The sequence below is a fragment of the Typha angustifolia genome, chromosome 3 (genome assembly GCF_048772165.1).
Source record: "Typha angustifolia cultivar Huaian chromosome 3, ASM4877216v1, whole genome shotgun sequence".
In the NCBI taxonomy this organism is placed as follows: Eukaryota; Viridiplantae; Streptophyta; class Magnoliopsida; order Poales; family Typhaceae; genus Typha; species Typha angustifolia.
In genome coordinates, this window is record NC_133241.1 from 987,096 (window position 1) to 1,010,784 (window position 23,689).

A 23,689-nucleotide genomic window follows, 5' to 3' on the forward strand; every position below is an offset into this window, starting at 1 on the left:
TTCTATCAGACCACCTCATTTGAGATAGAAATGCATGCATCTGGTTTTCCTTTCTTATTTTTATACCATATCACTCGCAAATTATGATAGGAATATGATCCTTAATTATACTATGGAGGATTCCTTTCTCCCCTCACGCATATCTATGTTGGCTGTCGATGTAAGTGGTGCATACTGTAAACCGGGAAAGTTGATTAATATGTTTGCCTTTTTTCAAAAAAAAGAAAAAGAAATATGTGCATATTTTTAGAAAGATAAATAGTGTTTTAGTAGTGTTTATGAATAAGAAAGAGTTAATTTTATAAAATAAAGAATAATTTTCTACAGAGATGAGCGAGAAAAATTCCACAGATTTTCTCCATTAGGGTTAGAAAAGTTAGTTTGATAACACCAATTGATTTAATTTGATTGTAAATGCCAAGGTTAGGTTATAGAAGTCATTTTCCTTTAGATTTGATAATGGTTATTAGATTAATTCGCAAATCCACTTTACTTTGCCACTTAATCCAAAGTATACTAATTGTAATCTTGGAATTAATTTTCTTATATTGGGTCATCATTGATCATGGTTGGAATGTAGAATATCGTTATTAATTAACAAAAATAAATTAGCAATCAGATTAACCAAATTAAGAAGCAATGACTACGTAACCTTGTCCTATAATTCTATGTCTAGTTAACATCAAGTTAAGATGCAAAGAATTATAAATCCACATGGTTTTACTAATCTCTCTTATCTCTCTATCTCTCTCACAAGGAATATGGTAATGGAATTCAATCCTAGGACTTTGAACGGTAGATATGGATTTTTTTTTCCTTTTTTTTGCGAGAGCAATTCTATATACATGGATAAATTAGAGGTCCACCCCTTCAGCCTATTCGTCGAGGAGTTGAGTTGCATGTTGATGCTGATATTTGATGAATTCTTCAACAGGGTCGGCGCACGGTATCAGCTCATTATACAGCGGTGATATTTAATAAATTTTTCACCAGAATGCTATATGCTATTAGTCTGAGCTCATCTGATGGTCAAAGACGGTTAAACTCATTGCCAGTTTATAATTAAAAAAAATAGATTAATTATGTATTCTTATTATTTATTAATTCTTTAAAGACATTTGTGGGTAAAAATAAAAGAGAGAGAGAGAGAGGACTGACATGATATTTATTCTCCTTAAGCTTTTGAAAGTTACTTAGATTCTAGATACATGCATGGTGGATTTAACTTTGCTGGGAAAAAAAATTCCTCCAAAAGATTAATTTTGTTTTTTTAAGAGAAAAGTCAAAATGTGTTTTCTATTAGGGATTGAAAATTCTTTATAGAGAACCCTAATCACTAGCCTGGAGTTCTTATCCCCTATTAAACATATATTTAGTTTTTTATGATAAGAGTTCTTGACAAGAAAACTATGAGTAACCTAATAGTATTTTTAATATTAGATTTTTCTTTTTTGCAAGTAATAAACTGTGATTGGGAACCTTATTCCTAGTCTTAGATACTTTTCAAGGAATATTGGAAGATTCCACATTCTCTGGTGCATGCCAAAGATTCCATCAATCATGGCTATTTGCTCTCTAGAAATATGACAAAATAAAATAGAAAAATTATATTTTATCTTAGTTTAAATTTGAGTTTAACCATCTTAATATTTTATTTATATCACTGCAGCCGTCGTTACTTTTTCCATCATATTTGATAAATACTCTTTACGGACAAAGCTATATAGAATTCTAAAATAATAATAATAATAATAATCCAATTTAAATGAATAAATTTATGATTTTATCATATCTTTATTATTTAAAATTTAATCGGTATTGCTAACTTTATTTCTTCCAAACCTTATCAAGTTGTTAGAAATTTCTAGGATTGTTGGATTACTTCATAGAAGTTTAGGTGTGATACAATGACACTTCATGTTATTGGTGCCACTTTTGCATTTAGGTCCAGTAAATTCCTTTTAATACTGAGAGAGATAGGTGATGACACGTGGTGGTAGTAAGAGTTCTAAATGGATTTGTCATTTGGAGGAAGTCAGTGTCATTGAAACTTTGAAATTTGAGGGAAAACAAACAAATAAATAAATAAATAAATGAAAGTTGCTGCTTGTCACATTATTAGCAACCTAGATATGGAAATCTTTTGACCATTAGTTGGGAGATGTAAACTCTACATAGCCAGAAGTTTGTCTATATTTTTGGAGAATAATGTTAATAGTTAGCAGGCTTATATTTAGAATATCTTGACACTGAAAACATTTTGAAATTTTTTTCATGAGAATTATGTAAAAAGCTCAAATACTGTTCTTCTTTGTAAAGATTACAAGAATAATAATCCTGTAAAGAGGTGTTCTAGTTTTGGGGTTGAATAAATTGCAACTAGTTTGGATTGCAGAAATTGACATTCTTGAGCTGAAGCTAGATTCTGGGCCTTGTAGGATATGAGAGACCAAACATATATAGGCAACCTTCTTGGGCAGGACCTAATCTTCTTCCTATTTTGGTACACGAGTTTTGAATTAGATGGCAAATGAATGATTCAACCTCAATAATATCAAAGCTGACAGATGCAAGATAAGGACAAGGTTGAGAAAATCCATATGAACTTTCTGTAGGTGGGACCTGTTGTTTTAAATCAATGTAGTGTAGAATTCCATGTCCACACATCAGAAGGAAGCATGAAGTTTTCCTTCATTCTAGAAAGTCATAATCAAAAGCTCGATAAGTAGAAAACTAGTTGTGACACAAATCTCCACTTGTTTGCATCATTACTTTCAGCAGTTAGATCTCTTTACCATCTTTGTTCATCTAGTTGTCAGTGTTTAGAATAATGTAAATTACCAGAAATATCTCAATGGTCGTAAAATAACAGGCGGGCCGCTTTCCGAAAAATAATGTGTGCCTTAGAAGAAAACCAGGAAAGATCGGCGACATTTGTGAGATATCAGATGTACTGCTGCAAATTGGACCATCAAACCATCATCAGCCATGGCGATTTTGCTTTCCTTGGTTTTGGCAACAGTATGGAGCTTCAAACAGCACAAGGAAGTCTTTCTATTAAACAGGCAATGGTTCTTTTTTCAGCATTCCTCCCATCTCCATCTTCCATGAGATATCCACCAAAGAAGACAATTCCCTGTAAAATGTTACAACTTAAGCAAGCAACAACTGCCCATGCCCTAGAAATTTAGAGAACATACTCGCATAAAAATTATGGGTTCAGTGTGTGTGTGTGTGTACAGTATGCAAACAACTGACCTATTTCAAATCTATATAGTAAAAGCATATCAGAAACTGCCATAATGGTAAATTCTCTGAGAGGCCTGCCGTTTTATATATTGGTTTCATCAGAATCTTGGAGTAAAAAGGAGCTAGGTACAGGTTAACCAGTAGGTTCTTATTTCTCCTAATCTAATGAACTAATTAATTGAATTATTCAGCTTCGCTCTTCTCTAATCATGCAATAAAGGTCATTTTAATACCACAAGTTGTTGTGGGATGAAGAGGTGTATGTGAACCAGGTTTGGAATGGAAGGGACTGAAAATTACAGTACCATAGAGGTCTGGATTTGAATCAGTTAGCTAAGGAACAAAAACTTATTAACTGGGGGCAGGATAGGATTGCTATGATGAATGGCCATAAAGATAGTGGCACTTGGAGATTTAATAGCAGTGATATTTATTCTGTGAGATCTTTGTACAAGTTTCTAAATAATGGTAGACAGATCACTCAGCAGTCAGAAAAAAAATTAGAAGTTGAGGATTCTTGTGAAAATTAAAGCTTTCTTTGGCTGGTATGCAATAATAGAATACTTATCGAGGATAATCTAATAAAAAGGGGTTGGACGAGCAGTGTGAACTATGTTTTCTGTGGTAAAGAGAAATCAGTTTCCTATTTGTTTGTCAGATGCAATTACTCAAAATATATTTTTGAGAGGATTACACAGTTTTTTCTGTATAAAGGGAGTTCAAAGAAAGTGAGAGATCTGTTCTATGACATTAAAAATATTAAGGAAGAAGGTAGAGTGTGGTGGAAGATAATGATGTCTGCCATGATATGGAACATTTGGATGGAGCAAAATAGAAAAAAAATTTCAGAACAAAAAAAAAAGAATGGAAATCTGTATTCTTTGTTACTTAGGCTTATTCCTTTGCTTGGCAGGTGTATGCAAGGAGAAGAGAAAAATGCCAAAGCAAGAAAGCAGCTGTCAGAGCAGAGATTAATTGAACCAGCGATTCTAGATGACTAGATGGCTCTCAGAGGCCTTTGGTGGTTGATTCATCGGTTCACCGGTCTAACCACCCGATCTAGTCTAGTTCTGATAACTATGTTTATTACTGCTAATTTTGGGTGGTCTATAGTTGGTTGTTTAGTTTTCTATTGGGATATAGTTGTTTTTTTATCTTTTGGAACCTGGACCAGGTGGTGTGGTTTTTGGTTTTGGTATTGTTACTATTGATGTAGTGTGTTTATAAGATGCTGGCTGGTGTACTAGTTAGATTTGGTTGATAGTAGGGTTGCTGTAAGGGTGGAACTTCAATTGTTTTGCTCTCAGGTTGTGTTTAGCAACCTGGGGATAATTAATTTCTGAATGAAATAGGGTGAAAACCTCTTTGTCAAAAAAGAAAAAGAAAACCATAAGTTATCAAGGGTGGAAGTACAAGAAGAGGAAGCAAAAGTTCATTTTCAAGTGAAACTTACTTTAGGTCATGGCTAACGACCAGAATAGTAAGTTGCTTCTTTAGGTGCTTTAGCAACTTCACAACATCAGCCCGAGCTTTCCAATCTAGTCTCAGAAGTAAAAATTGAATCAAGTAAAACAGAAGCAAGCTATCAGTTTAATGAGATAAGTAAAACATGAAGATATACCATGACAATTATAAAAAGAAAGCCAAATATCAGCAGTTCCTTCTGAAAGCAAATAAATGTATGCAACAAAGTTTGCATCAGTTATAAGATCACTAATGGACCAGCTAAAAGTAAGTTCCAAGTATATTTGATATTGAAGCCATAAAGCTAGTCCAACATGTTGGCCAAGTACAATCAAGAACTTACCTAGACCTGCCAGTGGCTCATCTAGTAGCAAAAGATCTGGTGTTTGAACCTGGAAAAGCATGATTATCAAAATCTCAGGTCTTTAATTCTTGCCATTGTGCTAGAGTACTAACAATATGATAATTCTCTTTACCAGCTGAATTGCTAAGGCAAGGCGTCGCTTGAAGCCACCACTTAGAGAATGTGGGTCTTCATCCAAGGGTATAGTATTCAAACCAACCTGCAAAGCAGATATAACTCTCCATCAAATGGTGACTTTTAATTTGGTAGGTTTCTAAGTAATCTCAATATTTCAATGCAGAAATAAAATGACTGGTACATGTCAACCTTTGCAACTATATGGCTAGAAGATATTCAAAGATGGATCAACTGGGGAAAGAAAGTACTCTAAATGCAAACATCCTTCAGAGGAAATGTTCTTAATATACCGAATTAATGGCATATTGAAGTTTCAAAGCAAGCTGTTCTCTTAATAAATGGTCTGCCTTTTGCCTTGGCCACCCAAAGGTAACTTCCTCAAGCACAGTATCAGCCAAAAAGTACCTAACATAAAAGGAATTTAAAAGTCACAAAGCTTAACTGATGATGGACAAATCATACTGAGTGGCGAGAAGAACTAACATGTTTCATACTTTTATCAAATACATGTTTGTTTCTTCATAAAATACTAAAAAACTGTACTTACACTTGCAGAACACAAGTCCATAATGCTACAGGAAATCTCTTTGGAAAACTTAGTGGAAGGATAAACAAGATCTGGTAGCTTAAAATATCACCCAGAATATATAAAGAAAGTTACAATAAAGTTCTAAAGGATGCTCTAATTTAGTGTGTTTTTTTTTTTTTTTGGTCATGATCCAGGTTAGGCCACATGATCAATAAACCTATTAAATTATGAAAACTGTGCCATAACATTCTAATGAAACAAAACTACGACTAGAATTATGTTTTAGTGAATGAAAGATGGGATTGCTCTCTAGTGGGGACACTACTATTCGTAACGTTTATTCTTGTAGGTACAAAAGGACTGCACCCATAATTCTTTGGCTTAATGAGGGTTGTGACTAGCCATCTTCTGGGCTATTCTCGTCTTTTTATCATTTACTTTATTTTGCCTATATAAAGACTTGTAATCCTCTTTTATTAATTAATGAATATTTTGAGAGTTTTCATATATTAAGTATTTGTTGATGGATTTCAATGTCGGTGGATTCCGACACTCCGGTTGGTGAATTCTCTGAGTTTGATTATTTTCGCTACTTCTTCTCCTTCTCAAATCTACAATCGAGACACTGTCCTGCATCATTCTCACCCTTAGAATATGTGTTGATTGCCATATATTTACTTGTACTGAGATTCTACACAATCTGTTGGAAGAATAGCTGTCTTTTATGATCACATTTGACTAAATACGAAGCCAACGGATTTTCCCCATCAATTGTATTAGCATATAAGTTATAACTTATAACGACAAGGTGGATTGTGTTTCATTGCTATCAGGCTTGCTTGTTCTTCAGAGACAAAGATTTTTTTTTCTTAAATCAAATTTTCATGTTCATTTAGACTCTTCTAAAGTCGAGTTTGATATTTCAGAGCATTACTCCTAGCTTGCACAAGGCCGAACTACAAAAGCTAAGGGAAGAGATACTGCTCCACCTACTGGTCTTTAAAGTTTTGTGAGAAGCACTCTTTTACTTTCTTTTGCTTCAATAAAAATAAAATAATTCACCATTAATATCTAGAGGTTCACTGAGATGGCAAGTGCTCATAAATCATTACTAGGACTTCATAATGCCTCCCAACTTGGAGTTATGTCTAGCTGTCACCAAATTGCTGACGAAATCTTGAAAGCTGAAGATGATGGCAAAATAAACCATACTTTGCAATCTTCTGTCACTCAAGATGTTTATATAGTGCTGCATCAGTCAATGCCAGAAGTTTTCTGGTCATTAAGCTATAGTGGTAAACTCCTTTCTATTATCTTGATGTTACAAAATGATTAGTTATGCAAGTAAAGAAAACAAATCATCTCATGAAGAAACTAATAGATGCCGACATTTTGTCAGCCTTGAATCACTAGTAACAAGATAAATATCAGAAAGATTACAGATTGGAGTAAATGTCTCAAAATATTCTAATATGTCATAATTATTGCCTCTTACATTAAAAACATCTAATAAAGAAAGATTTCATACCTTTCGGGAAACTGAAAAACAATACCAACTCGTTCTCGCGACAAGATTTCAGGCGGTTGAGTCGGATGTCTGTCAAATCCATATTTCTGGACACAAATCGATCCTGATGTAGGTTCCGCCAATCCAGCCAAAAGCTTCAACAAATAAAGAATAGAAAACTTGTATAAAGAATAATAACATGCAAGGCAGATGAATAAGAAATGTTCAACGCAGACCTGTAAGAGAGTGGTTTTCCCACTTCCACTGCGTCCAAATATTAAGCCAAATCTGCAGGAACCAGGCAGATGAATCCACTCATCAATAAGGAGCCTCCTTCAGATTTCAGATACAATTTTCTAAAAAAAGCTTGCAAGACGAATTCAAGGTAATAATGTAAATTCTTACTTTTTCTCTGGAAGGGAAAGACTAACTTCATTCAATAGGTTGTGCTGCGTCCCCGGAGGTCGGTAACCGACCTTTCTCACCTTAAAGAAACCAACTGCATAGTTTCAAAACTCCTGATGTTTAAAATGAATATAAACATAAAGTAAAATAGGATATATCATGAAAACATAGGCACATTTGATGTCCACCAGGTATGTGACAAATGACTGCCGGTCGGCGATAACTATAAACACACCTATTTCTAAACTTTAATATGGAGTTAACAATTAAACCATCATCATCTTTTCCCCAACACTGTGGAGTCTACAGATGCATAACTCAAATTTGAGAAGGATCCAAAAAAGAAGATTAATTTTACAATGGGCTGCCACCCTAAGGTCAACTCTGCGCAATTGGGTGCCAAATCTCTGACTAAAGAAACTAGCTAGACCAAAAAAAAAAAAAAAGAAACCCCACTGGATAATAGTTGTTCCTTTTACAATTTTGAATACAAGTCTAAACATCAAAAGAAACTAGAAGCATTGAGTCTAGTTTGTGACATATAAAAATGTCAACCAACTACTACCATGAAAAGGGTTCAAAAATAGAAGATGAAAATGATAAATAAATAAACAAGAATAAAACTAACGAACCTGAGAATTTTCCACCAACAAAAGGCAGTCCTTTAAATACAGAAACTAAATCGGAAGTAAGAAGGAAGAGGTAATCATACTTCAAATTGGGTGAAATCGGACGAAACTTGCAGCGCTCGAGATTTCCGAAGAAGCCTCCTGAAATAGAACGAGACAAGGGGTAGAAATGAGAGACAAATCCCGAGCAATTAATGGGAAAATCGAACTAAGAAACGGAAACTTAGTGAACAATTTGCCTGGAGGATGAGTCTTTGGGAAGCGATAGTGAGAAGAAGAGGGAGGACGCTTCCATGGCTCCGTGAATCGAAACCAACTAAAAATTAACCAAAATCCAATGAGTTTAAAGTTAGTAATGGACTGGGCCGATTTGGTTCTCTGATGACCCATAAAGCCCAATCTTGCAACCTTGCCTCTATCCAATCTGATCGGATTCGTGTTTTGCTTAGATCTTTTTTTGTTCTTTTAATAAAGGAAAATTAAGTAGGCGAAGAAATTTATTAATGCACTTAAATTATTACGATACACAGCAACAGCATCACAACTTTGTAAATAATTATAGCATCATAAAGAAATATATTGTATCAAATTCAAACCCAAATGGGATGTAAAACATCATTATAAGAGACATATATAGCTCAGTAGTGTTCTGTAGCTCCCTCTTGACTATTGCAAACCCAAACATTGATAGCCTTGCAAAGCACTGAGGGTAAATCACAGTAAGGAACAACCCACCAGCGAAAAGAAAGCTAAACTTGGCTCAAGCTTAGAAAAAAAGAAAAGTCAACAAGCCAGTGGATATGGACCAGCCCAATGTGTTTATTTGCGGTGACGGATGGTTCGGTAGTAAAATCAGTGAGATAATGAGTTCTGAATGATGAAAGTAGAATGGATAATGAAAATAATGATAGCATGGGATAGATTTGTAATGCAGAAAAAGAGAAGAAGGGGGATCGACAGATAACGAGGGAGGAGCTAGCTAGTGATTAGGGTTTGAGAGAGTGGGGAGAAAATGACCGGCCCAATAATAGTTGAGGAGGAAGGAATAGCATCGGTTTAACAGCGTTGGCCTTGGATAGAAGAAGAAGATTGAAAGAGATGAGAGATAGTAGAAGGTAGAAAATATTAATATTTTGTAATACCCTGAATGTGGCTTCTCCACATATTTATTTAGAGACTTATCTTAATTACTCAAAATTAATTAAGCCCTAACTCCAAATAACAATCAAAATAACCTAATTGTAGTGAAATCGGTGTTTGAGTATTTAAACATTGTTGGACATGTGTTCGAACGCTTTGAAAAAAACTGCTCTCATGTTGGAGTGTTTAAATGCCTCGACGAATACTGCTCTTTGCAAGGCAGGCACAAAAGGCCCTATCTGCATATCTCACGAAGTGACAATAAAAATATTCCTGTAGCAATCGAAGCACTAAAAGGTAACAATCAAGCGATACCATCTGAATAGCTAGATATAACTATGGATGTAATCTGAGTAGCGCTAGGCCGAGTTGCTCTAATCAAGCTCGATTAGAAATTAATTTTGAGCCTGAATTCAAACAATTTAGATATATCCATATGTGCTCTGTAAAGCCATAATAAGGTAAAACGAATAAAATACAACAATAAGCATTATTATATGATTCTATCCTCTCTTCAATACAAACTGTATCCTACTGCATTGAAGATTATCTCTGTTTCCCTCTATTGTGTAGTTTAACCAACTGTTAAAATTTAAACATAAAATAATGGAAATATATTTAATTTCATAAATTTCTCCTAGTTATGAGTATTTTTTTATATTAAGTTTTTGAGATTTAATTTTAAAAAATAACTGAGTGAGTATTTATATAAAACATATATTTTAAGAGGATACATTATAAAAAAAAAAACCAGTGACTAAGATGAAAATAAAATATCCTCTGATCTGTTTTGGACCATCTGCAGAACAAGACGTGAAGTATAAATTCTTTTTCTGATTAAATGCAAGGATCCAATCATCCAGGAAGTAAAGGAAATTCCACTTTCCACAAAGTAACATATTCTTACAGATTCATCAGACTAGGCACCAAAGATAATACTTATAAGAAAGAAGAAAAGGAAACAGAGGACAAATTGGAACGTAGTATTATTGCTCCTATTAGAGAGACAGTTGATGTAGGCAGTGCAAGCTACACAGTTATAATGAAAAAAGGAGGGTAGAATCTATTGGTAGAAGCATGCAATGCTGGTAAGAAAGGGGATTGTTATGCAGAGAATTTTGTAGTATAGTTCTTATTTATGTCAAGAATACATCATATAATACATACATAAGCAAATGACACAGGCTATCAACTTTGTTCTTACTTCAGTCACATCCTGACATACCTGTAAATTTATTTGAGCCAAACCATCTCAATCAATATAACACACATTTATTCACACATACAGCTTTAGCTACATGAAGGATAAGATCTTCGCTTGCAATCTCACATTGAAACAGTTGGAACGTTTTTGCTTAGAAAACCAACAGTTCTGTCTCCTCTTCTTTTAAAGCTCCAACACCAGATCTACAGAGAATTGTAAGGAGAGAGAGAGAAGAAACATCAGCTTTCTCTTAAGTGAAACTACTGATCTAAAAAAAAGCAGTGTTATATAAATGCAAATCTTTTTGCAGCAATCCTAAGCTCGCATTGCTGACAAAGCTTGTTATGTAAGATAATTATTTCCCATTGAAAGAAAATCAAGTGTGTGATTAAATCTCAAAAGAACTTAAATGGTAATTGCCAAATATTTGGTCATCTTATCATAAAGATTAAAAATGTTATATAAATTACTTATTGGTTTAAAGAATACCTGCAAAATGAAACACAATAGTTTGTTAAGGGTCTTATCCAACTAATAACCCAAAACAAAGAATTCCATACTTATCTCATAGCTTAAGATAGATGATGATGATAATACATGAGATGTTAAAGTTGCACCTTTTCTGTTTCAACAAACAATTAACATATTTAAATCTCTATCTCTCAAGTATAAATTACATATCAATGAGATTTTTTACAAGCACAAGTGGTCATGATTAGAGGTGCAGCTTTCCTATTTATCCATATTGTGCTTTATTGTGTCTGAAATGAATGAAATAAGAAAACAAATACTTCTGAGTTACCATAAAATGTGAGAATATGGTATCTTCAGTGCAAAGTGAGGGGACATGAAATGCTTAGATTGAGGTAAATATATATGGTTAGAAGTCATTTTGTGTTCCATAATATTATACGATTATAAGGAGAAATGATGATGGAGATGCATCTAATACATGTCGGGGAGTACTCACAGTCTGCATCAGTCTTGATCCAATGCTCACGATTGTCGCTTGAGTCACTCCGACCAAGTGCAAGTGATGCGGGGTCTGAGCAACATTTGAAGCTTGGCATGCACTCCCTTCTATAACTGAGTTTGGAAGTGGTCATTAGTGGTCCATTATCGCCTCGATGAGGACCATAATCTTCATTCTCATGTTTCTTGTACTTTGAAGCTTTCTTGGTTGCTGTAGTATTTTCAGGATGAACTTTTCGGTGGAATATTTTAAGGATCTGCATGTGAAATGCTTATGTCATGAGGCTAATAATCATTTCTGAGAAACAAAGCAAAGTCTAATAAGTACTAGAATAACAAATAAGCTCCTAATGGGTGTCAGTCGTATCTAATCAGATTATACATACTTTTAGCAGGAAAAAAGGTTACCACATATTGAGATACAATTAGCAAATCATAAAGTTGCTGCATCAGCATACAAATAGATTATATCATTCATTATCATGATATTAAATTATAATAATCAACTCTCCTCCTCCTCCCTGTCTCTCTAGTCGACATATTTGATTGAACTACATCCAGTTAACTTATCATATTAGATGACTGAAGTGACACAATAACAATTTGATCCATTAGTCTCAAATAACTAAGATGTAGGACCAAAGGCAAAAAGGCTCAGAACCCAATTATGTTCACTAAAGGAGCAGCAGGAATTACAATTTATATTTATAACATATCAATTTTCATATCTACAAGTTCCAGCCTTTGGAAGGGGTGTCAAATAACTTATCATTACCAAAGATGAAATGCTACCCAACATGGTTCTATAATTAAAATTGAATAATTGATAAAAGGGATCTACTTCAGAAACAATATAATTCATAAATCCTATATATGTAGAGTCTGGCAGATGGCCTTGCCAAACTACACATGCAACGATTAGGCACTTGTCCTTAACGAGGTGTTAAAAGCTTGAGAATGGCCAGATGTGCAAATGAAATGTACTACTTAGTTGGTGCTAGTAAAAAACATCATTAAGAGTTCCTCTTCTTTTTCTTTTTCTTTTTCTTTTTTCCTTTTTTTTTTTGGGTAAATACATTTAAGAGTTCTTTGAGGTTCAATGACGTTCCCGCTTCTATTTTTCCACAATGTGCAACTATTTAAAGGAACTTTCAAGATTAACTATAGATCCAGCAGTTATTGAAGGCTGTTGTCATAGTTTGATGTAAACAGTAACACGGTAAGGTCCTATCGCTGTTAGACTATGATCGTATCAGTCACAAGTCACTTAGAACAGAGTTATATAAAGTGAAAGAGATCATCGATGTCGATATTGATATTTCACTACCCAACCTAGTGCATGTCAAAATCATAACTGTTGTCACAGTTTCTGTACTAGATGATGTACACATTAACGATTAACAAAATTGAGGTCCTATTATTGTTAGACTATTGACATCACATCAGTAACAGCTCACAAAAACTTGGAACAGAGTTCTATAAGTGAAAGAGACCATCAATCACACCATATGCATTTTTTTTAACACCGTATGCATTTGGATCATCTAATAAGTGAAAGGCTGATGGGCCATGGATTATGCACAATTTACAATCATGAACATGGACTATAATTGCAACATTGGAGGGGACAAGTTAAGTGGGGTAGATGATTTTTCCATTTCTTGAAAATATGATTATTTCATAAAGGAAAGTATCGTAAAAGAAACTCATCTAAGGCCTACTTACATCGAGGAGCATTGTGGTTGCTATGCAAGACATACTCTTAACAAAAGTAGCTATATCAGAATTGATTCATCTCTGTATAAAGAACCTTTTTTTTTTTAATTTTGTAAAACATGGTTGACAATTTGAATAAGGCAAGATTGCCCGCTTGTTATCCAATCTGATGAACCTTCAAAAGATACCAAACTTTCCTTTTCAGAAAAATACTAGACACCTATAGGAAGGGGTGAAAACAGATCGGATTAACTCCGACCCGACTCGGATTGGATTTGGATAAAAAAATTTCTATCCGATTTGAATTAGGATACGGATAGAATTTTTGAAAAAAATTCGGATATGGATTCGGATACGGGTTGAATATATATTTTTCGGATTCGGAAACGGATATCGGATATCCGTTTACCCGCATATTTTTTTAAATGATTTACAGTTTTTAGTTTGCTTATTTAAATAGTAAATATTAATATTATTACTAATAATACGTTATATATTATTTATAGAGATTAATTTCTCTAATTTTATATATTTGACATATAAAAAAATTATTTATTATAAAACTCTTAATAATTTTGTATTAATTATATTTAAATAAAATATTATAATTATTTTAAATTCAATCAATATCTGTATAAAATCCGATCCTTTATCCAAAAATTATCCATATCCGTTTAGTTAGGATATGGTTTTAAATTTTGCTATCCGTCCAATATCCATATTTGAATTCATATCCGAACTAAAAATACGGATCCGGATATGGGTTGAGCACTATCCGATCCGTATCGGATCCGTTTTCACCCTTACCTATGGGTGAAAAGCAACTCCATCTAATACATCTTTAGATAAGAAAATCACTTCTGTTTCTGCTTTAGTACTTTTCATTCTTGACTTACATTGGAGCAATTCAAACCAATATAGTTTCGCATTTTATCACTTTACCCAATTTTCGTTTTCCTTTGTAAGATAATTCATTTGACTTCTTTTTAAGACCAAAGTGCTCTTATTTTTGTCTATAGAAAGAAAAGCATACTTTACATTTAAAGCTATTTTATCACAAAAAGAAATAGTACCATTTTTTGAAATAAGTGTAATAACCAGAAAAAGTTGGGCACACACAGACGAGTGCACTACTTTCTCCTCTCTCCCCCCTCTCATAGCTATTACAAGAGAGAGAGACCCTCCGGCCTTTATATCCCCATATTTGTATTTTCTTCACTAGTCTCCTTACCTAATGTCAATTAATATCAAGCCTAGATATAGATGACGAGACATGGTCCAAACACCCTCCCTTCGGCATGTGATTGTGACCGCGAATTGCAAGATATTGAAATGGATGACTTCAGGAGACAAGTGCGAGAATTTGAAGAGCAACTTGCTCGTACTAGGAAAGAGGCTTCGGAACATAATGATTCTCATCATAATTCGGAGCATGAGATTTCAAGCTATGACAAACCGGAGATTAACCTCTTCTATCATGCTCGAAGACGAGCATCTAGTGAAGAGGCTTCTCTACATCGCCATCCTTGAAGGAATCTCGAGTTCCAAGAAGACCTTAACATCAAGGTGGAAATTTCTAAATTTGTAAGAAGAATACAACCAGATAAATTCATTGATTGACTTCATGTTGTGGAGCAAGTCTTTAAATACAAAGACTTGTCGAAAGACCAAGGTGAAGATTGTTGTTATCAAATTAAAGAAGCGTGCTTCCATTTGATGGAAGCAACTCAAACTCCAATGAGATCGTGATGGCAAATCTAAGATTGTTACTAGGGAAAAGATGAAAAGAGAGCTCAAGAAGTTCTTACCAGAAAACTATCAGTTCACCCAAAAGAGTCGCTTTGTGGTGGAGTATACTGAGGATTTGATAATATCGTGATACGGTGTGATTTCCCCGAATTGGGAAACAAACGATCAACCTCTGTCTTGGCAAGTTGCAACAAGACATCTTTGATATTGTAGATATCCAACCATATTAGACCTACAATGATGTGTACAAAGTTACGGTCAAGGTGGAGCGACAACTAAAAGCAAAGAGGGATGTCAGCCAACAGGTACAAGCATTTCTCGAACCCTAGGCTCTGAGAATACTTCTAACTGGGGGAGTGCTTCTCAACCTTCTAAAGCTCATCTCCTAAGTTTCAATGTCTTTGGTTTTTGACACGTCTAAGTTCATCCAACACCAACCCTTGGCGACGCTTCAAATGACAAGGATCAAGCATATCGCCTCTGAATATCTAAATAGGAGAGTTGTTACGCTCTTGGATAAGGTGATTGAAGAAGACGAATATCCAGCAATATATGATGAAGAAGAGAAAGATGAGGTGATCACCAACAGCAATGAAAGTGAGGCTCTCGTTGTTCTAATAGTCGCTTTTTTTAGTGAAAAGTTTAACCATTTTCACAAAAAATTAATCTACCTATGATAAATAATTTTATTCTATTATTCGAGCTTTGGAACATTGACGCCAGCATCTAATACCCAACGAATTTGTTCTCTTTTGGATAATGAGGCATTAAAGTATCTAAATAGTCAATGCAAGCTCAATAATAAGCATGCAAAGTTGGTTAAATTTCTTCAAGCCTATAATTTTCACATCAAACACAAATCAGGCATTGAGCTGTAGAAATTCCTTGCTTCTTACTGTGTAGGTGAAGGTCTTAGGCTTTGAAGTAATCAAAGAACTATTCAAGGACAATCTTCTATACATTCTTTAATGTTCCCTACATCATGCTATTATTAAAGAAGCACATGAAAGAGGACATTCTCGAAGAGATAAGACGATAGCGCTTCTACAAGCAAATTTTTATTGGCCTCATATGCACTAAGATTTTACTAACCATATTTGAAGATACTGGACTTGCCATCTTGCCAAAAGTCATGCTCTAATATCGCTCTATAAACTCCTTTACCAATTCCAAATGCATCTTGGGAGAATGTGAGCTTAGACTTTGTCTTAGGCTTACCACGGATTCAATGAAACAAAGACTCTTATGGTGATCGTGGATCAATTTCCTAAAAATAGCTAATTTTGTACCTTGCAACAAACTTTGGATGCCTCTCAAATAGCCGAACATCATTTCCAAGAGATTGTTAAACTTCATGACATCCCCAAGAACTCTGCTTGAAATCCCAAATTTGTGGGTTCCTTCTGGATCATGCTTTGGTTAGTTCCTCACGCCACCCACAAACATATACCCACTCAAGGGGTGACAATTTTTAAACCATGAAGGCTTAAATGGGTTTGGTTTGATATAATTGGATTTGAACCATAACAATTATGACCCAAACCTAATTATTAAACGAACTGCGTCCGTGCTTATCACCTCAACCTGTTTAGCATGTTTATAACCCAACCGCAAACCTTTTTATGACATGATAATCAGATTATGATATGAATAATCATTTTATAACATGAAAAGATCTATTTATAACCTACATAACTTATACAAATTTGAATAATATGTGTCACATAATAACTCATATATGACCCATGTTAATCTGTTTAATAAATGGGTCGTATTCATATTTGTATTACCCTGACCCAGTCTGAACTTGACTCGATTGCCACCCCTAATCAATACTATGCAATTTTACATAGTATATACTAAATTGCATAGTATATACTTAATTCTCACTTATTACTATTCAATCCACAAAAAATTATTATTCAATACGAAGAACATATTATAAATCCACAAAAACATGTTCTAAACTTGCAAAAATTATATACGAGTTCATATGCTCACTAATATTGTGTGTTATTTTTTTTCTTTGGTGCCTTTTGGCATTAAAATATTTACCTAAGACTCAAATCCGCACTTACTATATGGTAAGTGTGGATTAAATATACAATATACAAATTAACTATATAGGCACAAATGTGGTGGTTTTTTCTTATTTTCTACCCTTGGAAAGTGCTAGATATAAGGTAAAACATATTAAGATCAATGTGATGCAATTTCATTTGATATATACTTAATCCTCACTATATATAGTAATTCCACAATTTAGATGGACGCCAATGAGATTAATAAATGGTAGTATATGCGAAGACAATAATGACAAGCTTGTTTAGATTAAATGTCGATAGGAAAAAGAGGAAATATAAGAGTATTTTATACTTATTTCAAGAAAATATTGTCTTTTTGAAGAAAAATATTGTTTCCACATTAGATATAAAGCATGAGTTTCTTTATACACCCAAATGTAAAGGCATTTTTGGATTCAAAAATAATTAATTAGGTTATCTTGCCAAAAAAAAAAGAGGGTAAAAATCATTATGGCTTTTCATGCAAATCTCATTATATCTCATCATAGTATTGCAACAGAATTTTACAAAATCTCAAATTTAGTAATTAATAGATATAGAATAAGTATTCAATAATAAAATAAGATGCCAAGATTGATATTTCACAGTGAACTAAGATGCAGCTACCTTAGCTGCGCAGTTTCTAGTTCTGTGTCTAAAAGACTTCATACTTGGAGTGACACGTATGTTATAACACTAGACTTTTCACTAGCAATTATCTAAAAATAGAAGCAAAGACTGTATAAGGAATGAAAAAAAAAAAATTATAAGGTCCGTTTAGCTTCATAGATCTGAAAAAAATTACATTTGCATATATAAAATAATCACAATAATCAATTTTTAGTTTATAAATCTTATGAAACATGCTTTTCAATGACCAAAATAGAGTTACACGCATCATCTTGATACTTAAGCAGATGCCAAAACAAATTCTCTCAAAATTTTCTAGGAATAAAAAGAGGGAAAATGCAAGATTTTTATGTACATTAGTTTCTAATTTAACAATATAGAGGTTGGTTGTTATGATGTATTACTTTACAGAGGATCCTAATAAGAGTTTCTTATTCACTGCCTAGTTACATAAATATCAGAGTCCATGATCATATACTAACGAAAAGTCTTCAAACTAGTCTTATTATGGTATCCAAAGATAGAAATCTCTCTTCATAAGTGGCTTTACCCAATAACTTCTGTATATCCAACTGTCCATGGCATGGCCAGAAATTTGCACTAAAATGTTGTCAGAAGACTCAGAACTACAACAATATGTTTCTTCCTCTCCAAGCTACCAAGATTCTCTCATTCAACCAATCATGTAATAATATAACTAGAACTACATAAACTATCAGGAAACACTCATAGCTTCCAACTAAAGATGCAACCATGACAATGACCAAAACATTTGTTAGAGCATCATGAGTGTTGTCACACAACCAATTTGTCAATCACAACTAGCAATAGATCAAAGAAAAGCTAAAAATAAAAGGGAAAGGCATTAAATTCAAAGAAAAGATGAGATTTTGATCAGGATACTAACCTTTTGGAACTTACTCTCCGCCGTCCAATTGTTCCCATTCCCACCACCGGATCCACCAAAACCCCGTCGCTTCAGCATCTTCTTTAGCATCCGAGCCGTCGATTTCCCCTCCCCTCCTCGTCCAGCACCACCTCCTTCACCGGTATCGACCCCCTCCTCCTCCTCCTCCGCGATCTTACTCCTCATGAACAGCTCTCCGAGCGACACCCTCTTCTCCCTCTTCCCCATCGTCTCCGCCATCTCAATCGGCGAACCGAACAAGAACCCCTGGAGCGGGCACGAGATCCTGTCACCGGCGCTCGGCCTCGCCGACGAGATGCGGTCACCACCGGTGACCTTCTCCGCCTCCGCCGCCAGGACCTTCTCCAGCTCCACGCTCACCACCACCAGATCCTCCTCCGTCGTCGCCTCGGCCGCCAGAACCTTCTCAACATCCGCGCTCGTCCCGAATAGATCGTTCTCCGCCGCTGCCGCCGCCGCCGCCGCCGCCGCCTTCTCGGCTATCGGCCCGAAGCGCGGGGTAACCGCTTCGTCCCGATCCATATAAATCTCTTCCTTCTCCTCCTCCAAGTACTCCTCGTCCATCGGACACGAATCGACCCCTAGGGTTCCAATGGCGAGGAGGCCGCCGAAGATCTTGTCCACCGCCTCCGAGCCCCCGGCGCCGGCGCAGGCGACGTCCAACAAGTCCTCCGACGAGAGGCGGAGGCATCTGGAGACAAATGGATCGGATTGGCGGCGACGGTGGCGGTGGTGCTCCACATCGTCGAACTCCAGAGATGCCCTCCCGGGGAGGCAATTGCAGGAACCTCCTACGAGGCAAAAGAAAGATAAAAATAAAATATATTATTAAAAAAAAAACAAATTAAATATGCATACCTTTCTCCACCTCTCTTTGTTCCCCCTTTTTAATTTTTTTTTAAAATTTAAAAATTAAAAATTAAAAATACTCTGAAATTATATCTCAAACTAATTTAAGCCGACGTTGCTCGCAATAAAACGCGGGGCGCATTTTAGCAGAAGGCCATGCATCCCGCTAAAGTGCGCCCATTCGCACGCGTCTGCAAATTGGTACCTCAGGTGCAGATCGTCCGCACCCCCCAGCTACAGGAATTCCCTACAGTCGGTGGCACCTGACGGCCAGTGATTGGCCACCGTGTTGAATTCTCCGCCTGCAGGAAATTCCTACGACTGAGGCTGCACAGAATCACAAGGGAGAACAGAATCGTACCGCTTGCCAAGTCCTTGAACACGTCGCCATTATTCTGGCGAAACTTGCGATGCATCCAGCCAAGTAACTGAAATCAAAGCAACAAAACATTAATAATATTAATAATAATAATAATAATAATAATAATATAATGGAAATATGGAAAAGTACATGCAAGTACTACTCCAGCAATAAATGCAACAATGAAGTTTAAATATATATATATATATATATATATATAATCTCCACTGATCTATCTGACCTTCATGTTTGCTGAGGTCTTTCTATCTGAGAGAAGAAAGGTTGGGGAGGAGAGAAGTAGAGCTTAAATAGACGAATGATAAGGGTGAGAAGATCAACATACTACTAGTGAAGGAGTCATGTGAAGGAGGAGAAGGAGAAGGAGAAGGAGAAGGAGGTGGGTAGAGAGAAAAACATAGAGAAGGATACAAAGAGAGAGGAGAAAAGAAAGAAAAAAACTAGGGTTAGGCACAGTGTCCCAAAGATCACATCATGTGGGCAAATGGGGGATGCAGTGGGTTCCATGCATGGACGTATGGCCCATGCACGCGTGATTGCATGTGTACATCTATATATATATATATATATATATATAGATATATATAGATATATATCCTTCATCTACCTAGCTATGTCTGGAGAATTAATAATATTGTGCACAAGTCATGAAGATAAACTATTTAATCTTATGCCTGCATGCATGTAGCATGCACGTGTGATTCTCTCTAACCGCAGATCTATATATACTGCATATATCTTCTAGCATGTACTAGATTTGCTATTGTGCTTCTTTTTATAGTCATTATTATGTGATCTAACTCATCCTTGGTAGTCTTTGTAGCTAGGCACTGCCAAGGTTGTAAACAAAAGTGGCTTATATATGTGGAACATATAACCTGAGAACTATCAGATGGAGAGCAATGCATAGTGAAAATTTTCTTTTAAAAAAGCAAGCAATTGCACGTCAGGTGGACGGATGGACGTACATAAGCATAGGGCTGAACCTCAGTAGATCATGGTGTTTTTTTTATGGGATAATTACACTTAGACTCCCCCACCGTTGAATTATTCCACCTTTCTTTTTAGACATTCTTATTTATTTTCTGTAGCACATTGACCTTGTTAATTATGGAAACTTTGGAGTTGCGTCTTTAGTTCGCTAGTTATTCGATAGATATTTTCGTCAAATATAATATATAAGATCAATTCTAGACCTCATAGAGATGAGAAATTTTTCAAAATTAACTTGGTAAATATATATATGTATATTTTTTTAATAATATAAAATAAAGTATGGGGAAAAGGAAGTGTTTAAATGGAAGTTGCATAGAGCTAAACCTTAGTAGATAGTGGTGTTCTTTCATGGGATAATTACACTTAGACTCTCTCACCGTTAGTTTATTCCACTTTTCTTTTTAAACATTCTTATTTATTTTCTGTAGCACATTGACCTTATTAATTATGGAAACTTTGGAGATGCGAATTTAGTTCGATGGTTATCCGATAGATATTTTTGTCAAATATAATATATAAGATCAATTATAGACCTCATAGAAATGAGAGATTTTTTCAAAATTTACTTGGTAAATGAAGAGTTTAAATGGAAGTTGCATAGAGCTAAACCTTAGTAGATCGTGGTGTTCTTTCATGGGATAATTACACTTAGACTTCCCCACCATTGAATTATTCCACCTTTCTTTTTAGACATTCTTATTTATTTTCTGTGGCACATTGACATATTTTTCAAAATTTACTTGGTAAATATATGTATAATAATATAAAATAAAGTATGAGGAAAAGGAAGTGTTTAATTGGAAGTTGCATAGAGTTGAACCTCAATAGATCATGGTATTCTTTCATAAGATAATTACACTTAAACTCCCCCACCATTGAATTATTCCACCTTTCTCTTTAGACATTCTTATTTATTTTCTATAGCACATTGACCTTGTTAATTATGGAAACTTTAGAGATGCGTCTTTAGTTCGTTAGTTATCCAATAGATATTTTCGTTAAAAATAATATATAAGATCAATTTTACACCCCATAGAGATGACAGATTTTTCAACATTTACTTGGTAAATATATGTAATATTTTTTTAATAATATAAAATAAAGTATGGGGAAAAGGAAGTGTTTAAATGGCAGTTGCATAGAGCTAAACCCCAGTAGATCGTGGTGTTCTTTCATGAAATAATTACACTTAGACTCCACACCGTTGAATTATTCCACCCTTCTTTTTAGACATTCTTATTTATTTTCTGTGGCACATTGACCTTGTTAATTATGGAAACTTTGGAGATGCATCTTTAGTTCGTTAGTTATCCGATAGATATTTTCATTAAATATAATAATAAAGATCAATTTTACACCCATAGAGATGAGAGTTTTTTCAAAATTTACTTGGTAAATATATGTAATATTTTTTCAATAATATAAAATAAAGTATGGGGAAAAGTAAATGTTTAAAAGGCAATCAATGAAATTCAAGTTTCCCTCTCTTGAAGGAAAATTATGAATTATTTTAGTATAGTCCCATATTACTTGGGAATGAATTTCCAAAAACTTATCTATACCTTGTTGTGAAATTATTATTTTCAAAGAAGCTATCTTTTCAACCCAAACTTTGATTTGACTCCACTTTACTTCACAAATTTCTTCACCACAATATATACCAAAATGAGATGATTGGGATTGGGATGGGGTGCATATGAAAATGATTAATAGTTCAAGAAGCTCTATGTAACTATCTCTTCCTTTAATTTTTCCAGAAAACTTTATCAAAACACCCTACGAATCCTTAGATTTTGCTTCTAATGCCTCAAAAATATCCTAAAGTTAAATGCAAAATAATCTTAACACTGACGAAGGTAAAATGAAAAAGGGAATAAAATTTAAGATCAATGGGGGGTTATTTTAATCGTTTTCAAATTCAAAAGTAAAAGTATATTCTTTATTTTCATTATCTATTGCCAAGTTAGAGTCAACTCAAGAGTTTTATTTTATTTTTGGGTGGTGTTTTCAATAGACAACTACTTGTGCATTTCTTTTGGGTTGATAGTATCCGGGAGAACAACTCAGCTAACAGTGTGGAGATAAATCCTATCAATTGGTATTGGGTACAATATATACACCATGCATGCATGGTCCACCATTTTATTAAGAAAAGAAAAAGGAAAGGAAGAAGAAGAAGAAGAAGAAGAAGAAGAAGACCCTGCCTATTCTTATTAATATTTTGTTTCAAAGTAATGTTAGCAATGGAGTCGATTGCATGAAGACATGAAAATAACGTACTTAAGATATGATCATAGTAGCTGGTGAAGAAGAACACAACACAGCATGCCATAAAGCAAACTCCACTGTCTTCACATACTGCTGGTCCACGTGAACATGGCCCAATGCACAAGTGCAAGTTTTTGTCCATTGCTGAAGCCCCTCTTCACTTGCTCCTATTCAATTTCGAGAATAATATCTTCTTTCTTTTTCTTTTCCTTATTTTAAGACTAAGAAGATGGCCAAATAAAACATTAGAATAGTTTTATCTATAGATCTTTCTTCCACCAAAGTCCAAAGATAGATTGATAGATAGGTAGGAAGCATAGGGAAGAAGAGGTCCAATTAAAAATTTAGGAATTTTATAAATTAAACCCTACATTTTATTTATTTTGTAACTCCCATTCTGTTTATGAGGTTTTGTAACCTGATCCCTACTTTTCTCATTTAACACATTCGGTTAATTTAAACAGCTTTGGTTGGTGACTCGTAAGGTTCTGGAAAACGAAAGGAAGCACGACTGAGCCAATCGATCGCCAA

The 23,689-nt window shown here is 34.7% G+C and overlaps 2 protein-coding genes across 3 annotated transcripts; both read right to left on the reverse strand.

Moving 5' to 3' along the window:
- Positions 1-2,724: 2,724 nt before the first annotated feature.
- LOC140758077 (ABC transporter I family member 11, chloroplastic) lies at positions 2,725-8,597 on the reverse strand. 2 transcript variants are annotated; one of them, XM_073094095.1, is made up of 11 exons: positions 8,504-8,597; positions 8,348-8,405; positions 7,636-7,715; positions 7,467-7,518; positions 7,252-7,385; positions 5,485-5,599; positions 5,190-5,276; positions 5,057-5,105; positions 4,871-4,912; positions 4,703-4,787; positions 2,725-3,136 (listed from the first exon to the last, which is right to left on the reverse strand). In XM_073094095.1, the coding sequence occupies exons 1-11, from the start codon at positions 8,557-8,559 to the stop codon at positions 3,058-3,060; spliced, it is 837 nt and encodes a 278-aa protein (XP_072950196.1). In that variant the 5' UTR covers positions 8,560-8,597; the 3' UTR covers positions 2,725-3,057. The 2 variants fall into 2 exon arrangements, with proteins under 2 accessions (XP_072950196.1, XP_072950197.1); XM_073094096.1 differs by lacking the exon at positions 4,871-4,912 and having other exon boundaries at positions 8,504-8,590.
- Positions 8,598-10,597: 2,000 nt separating this feature from the next.
- Positions 10,598-20,266, reverse strand: LOC140758076 (protein LAZY 1-like). The gene is made up of 5 exons (XM_073094094.1): positions 20,118-20,266; positions 19,877-19,943; positions 18,646-19,457; positions 11,579-11,837; positions 10,598-10,811 (listed from the first exon to the last, which is right to left on the reverse strand). Exons 1-5 carry the CDS (start codon positions 20,121-20,123, stop codon positions 10,792-10,794), a joined length of 1,164 nt encoding a protein of 387 aa, XP_072950195.1. The 5' UTR covers positions 20,124-20,266; the 3' UTR covers positions 10,598-10,791.
- Between the last annotated feature and the right edge of the window lie 3,423 nt (positions 20,267-23,689).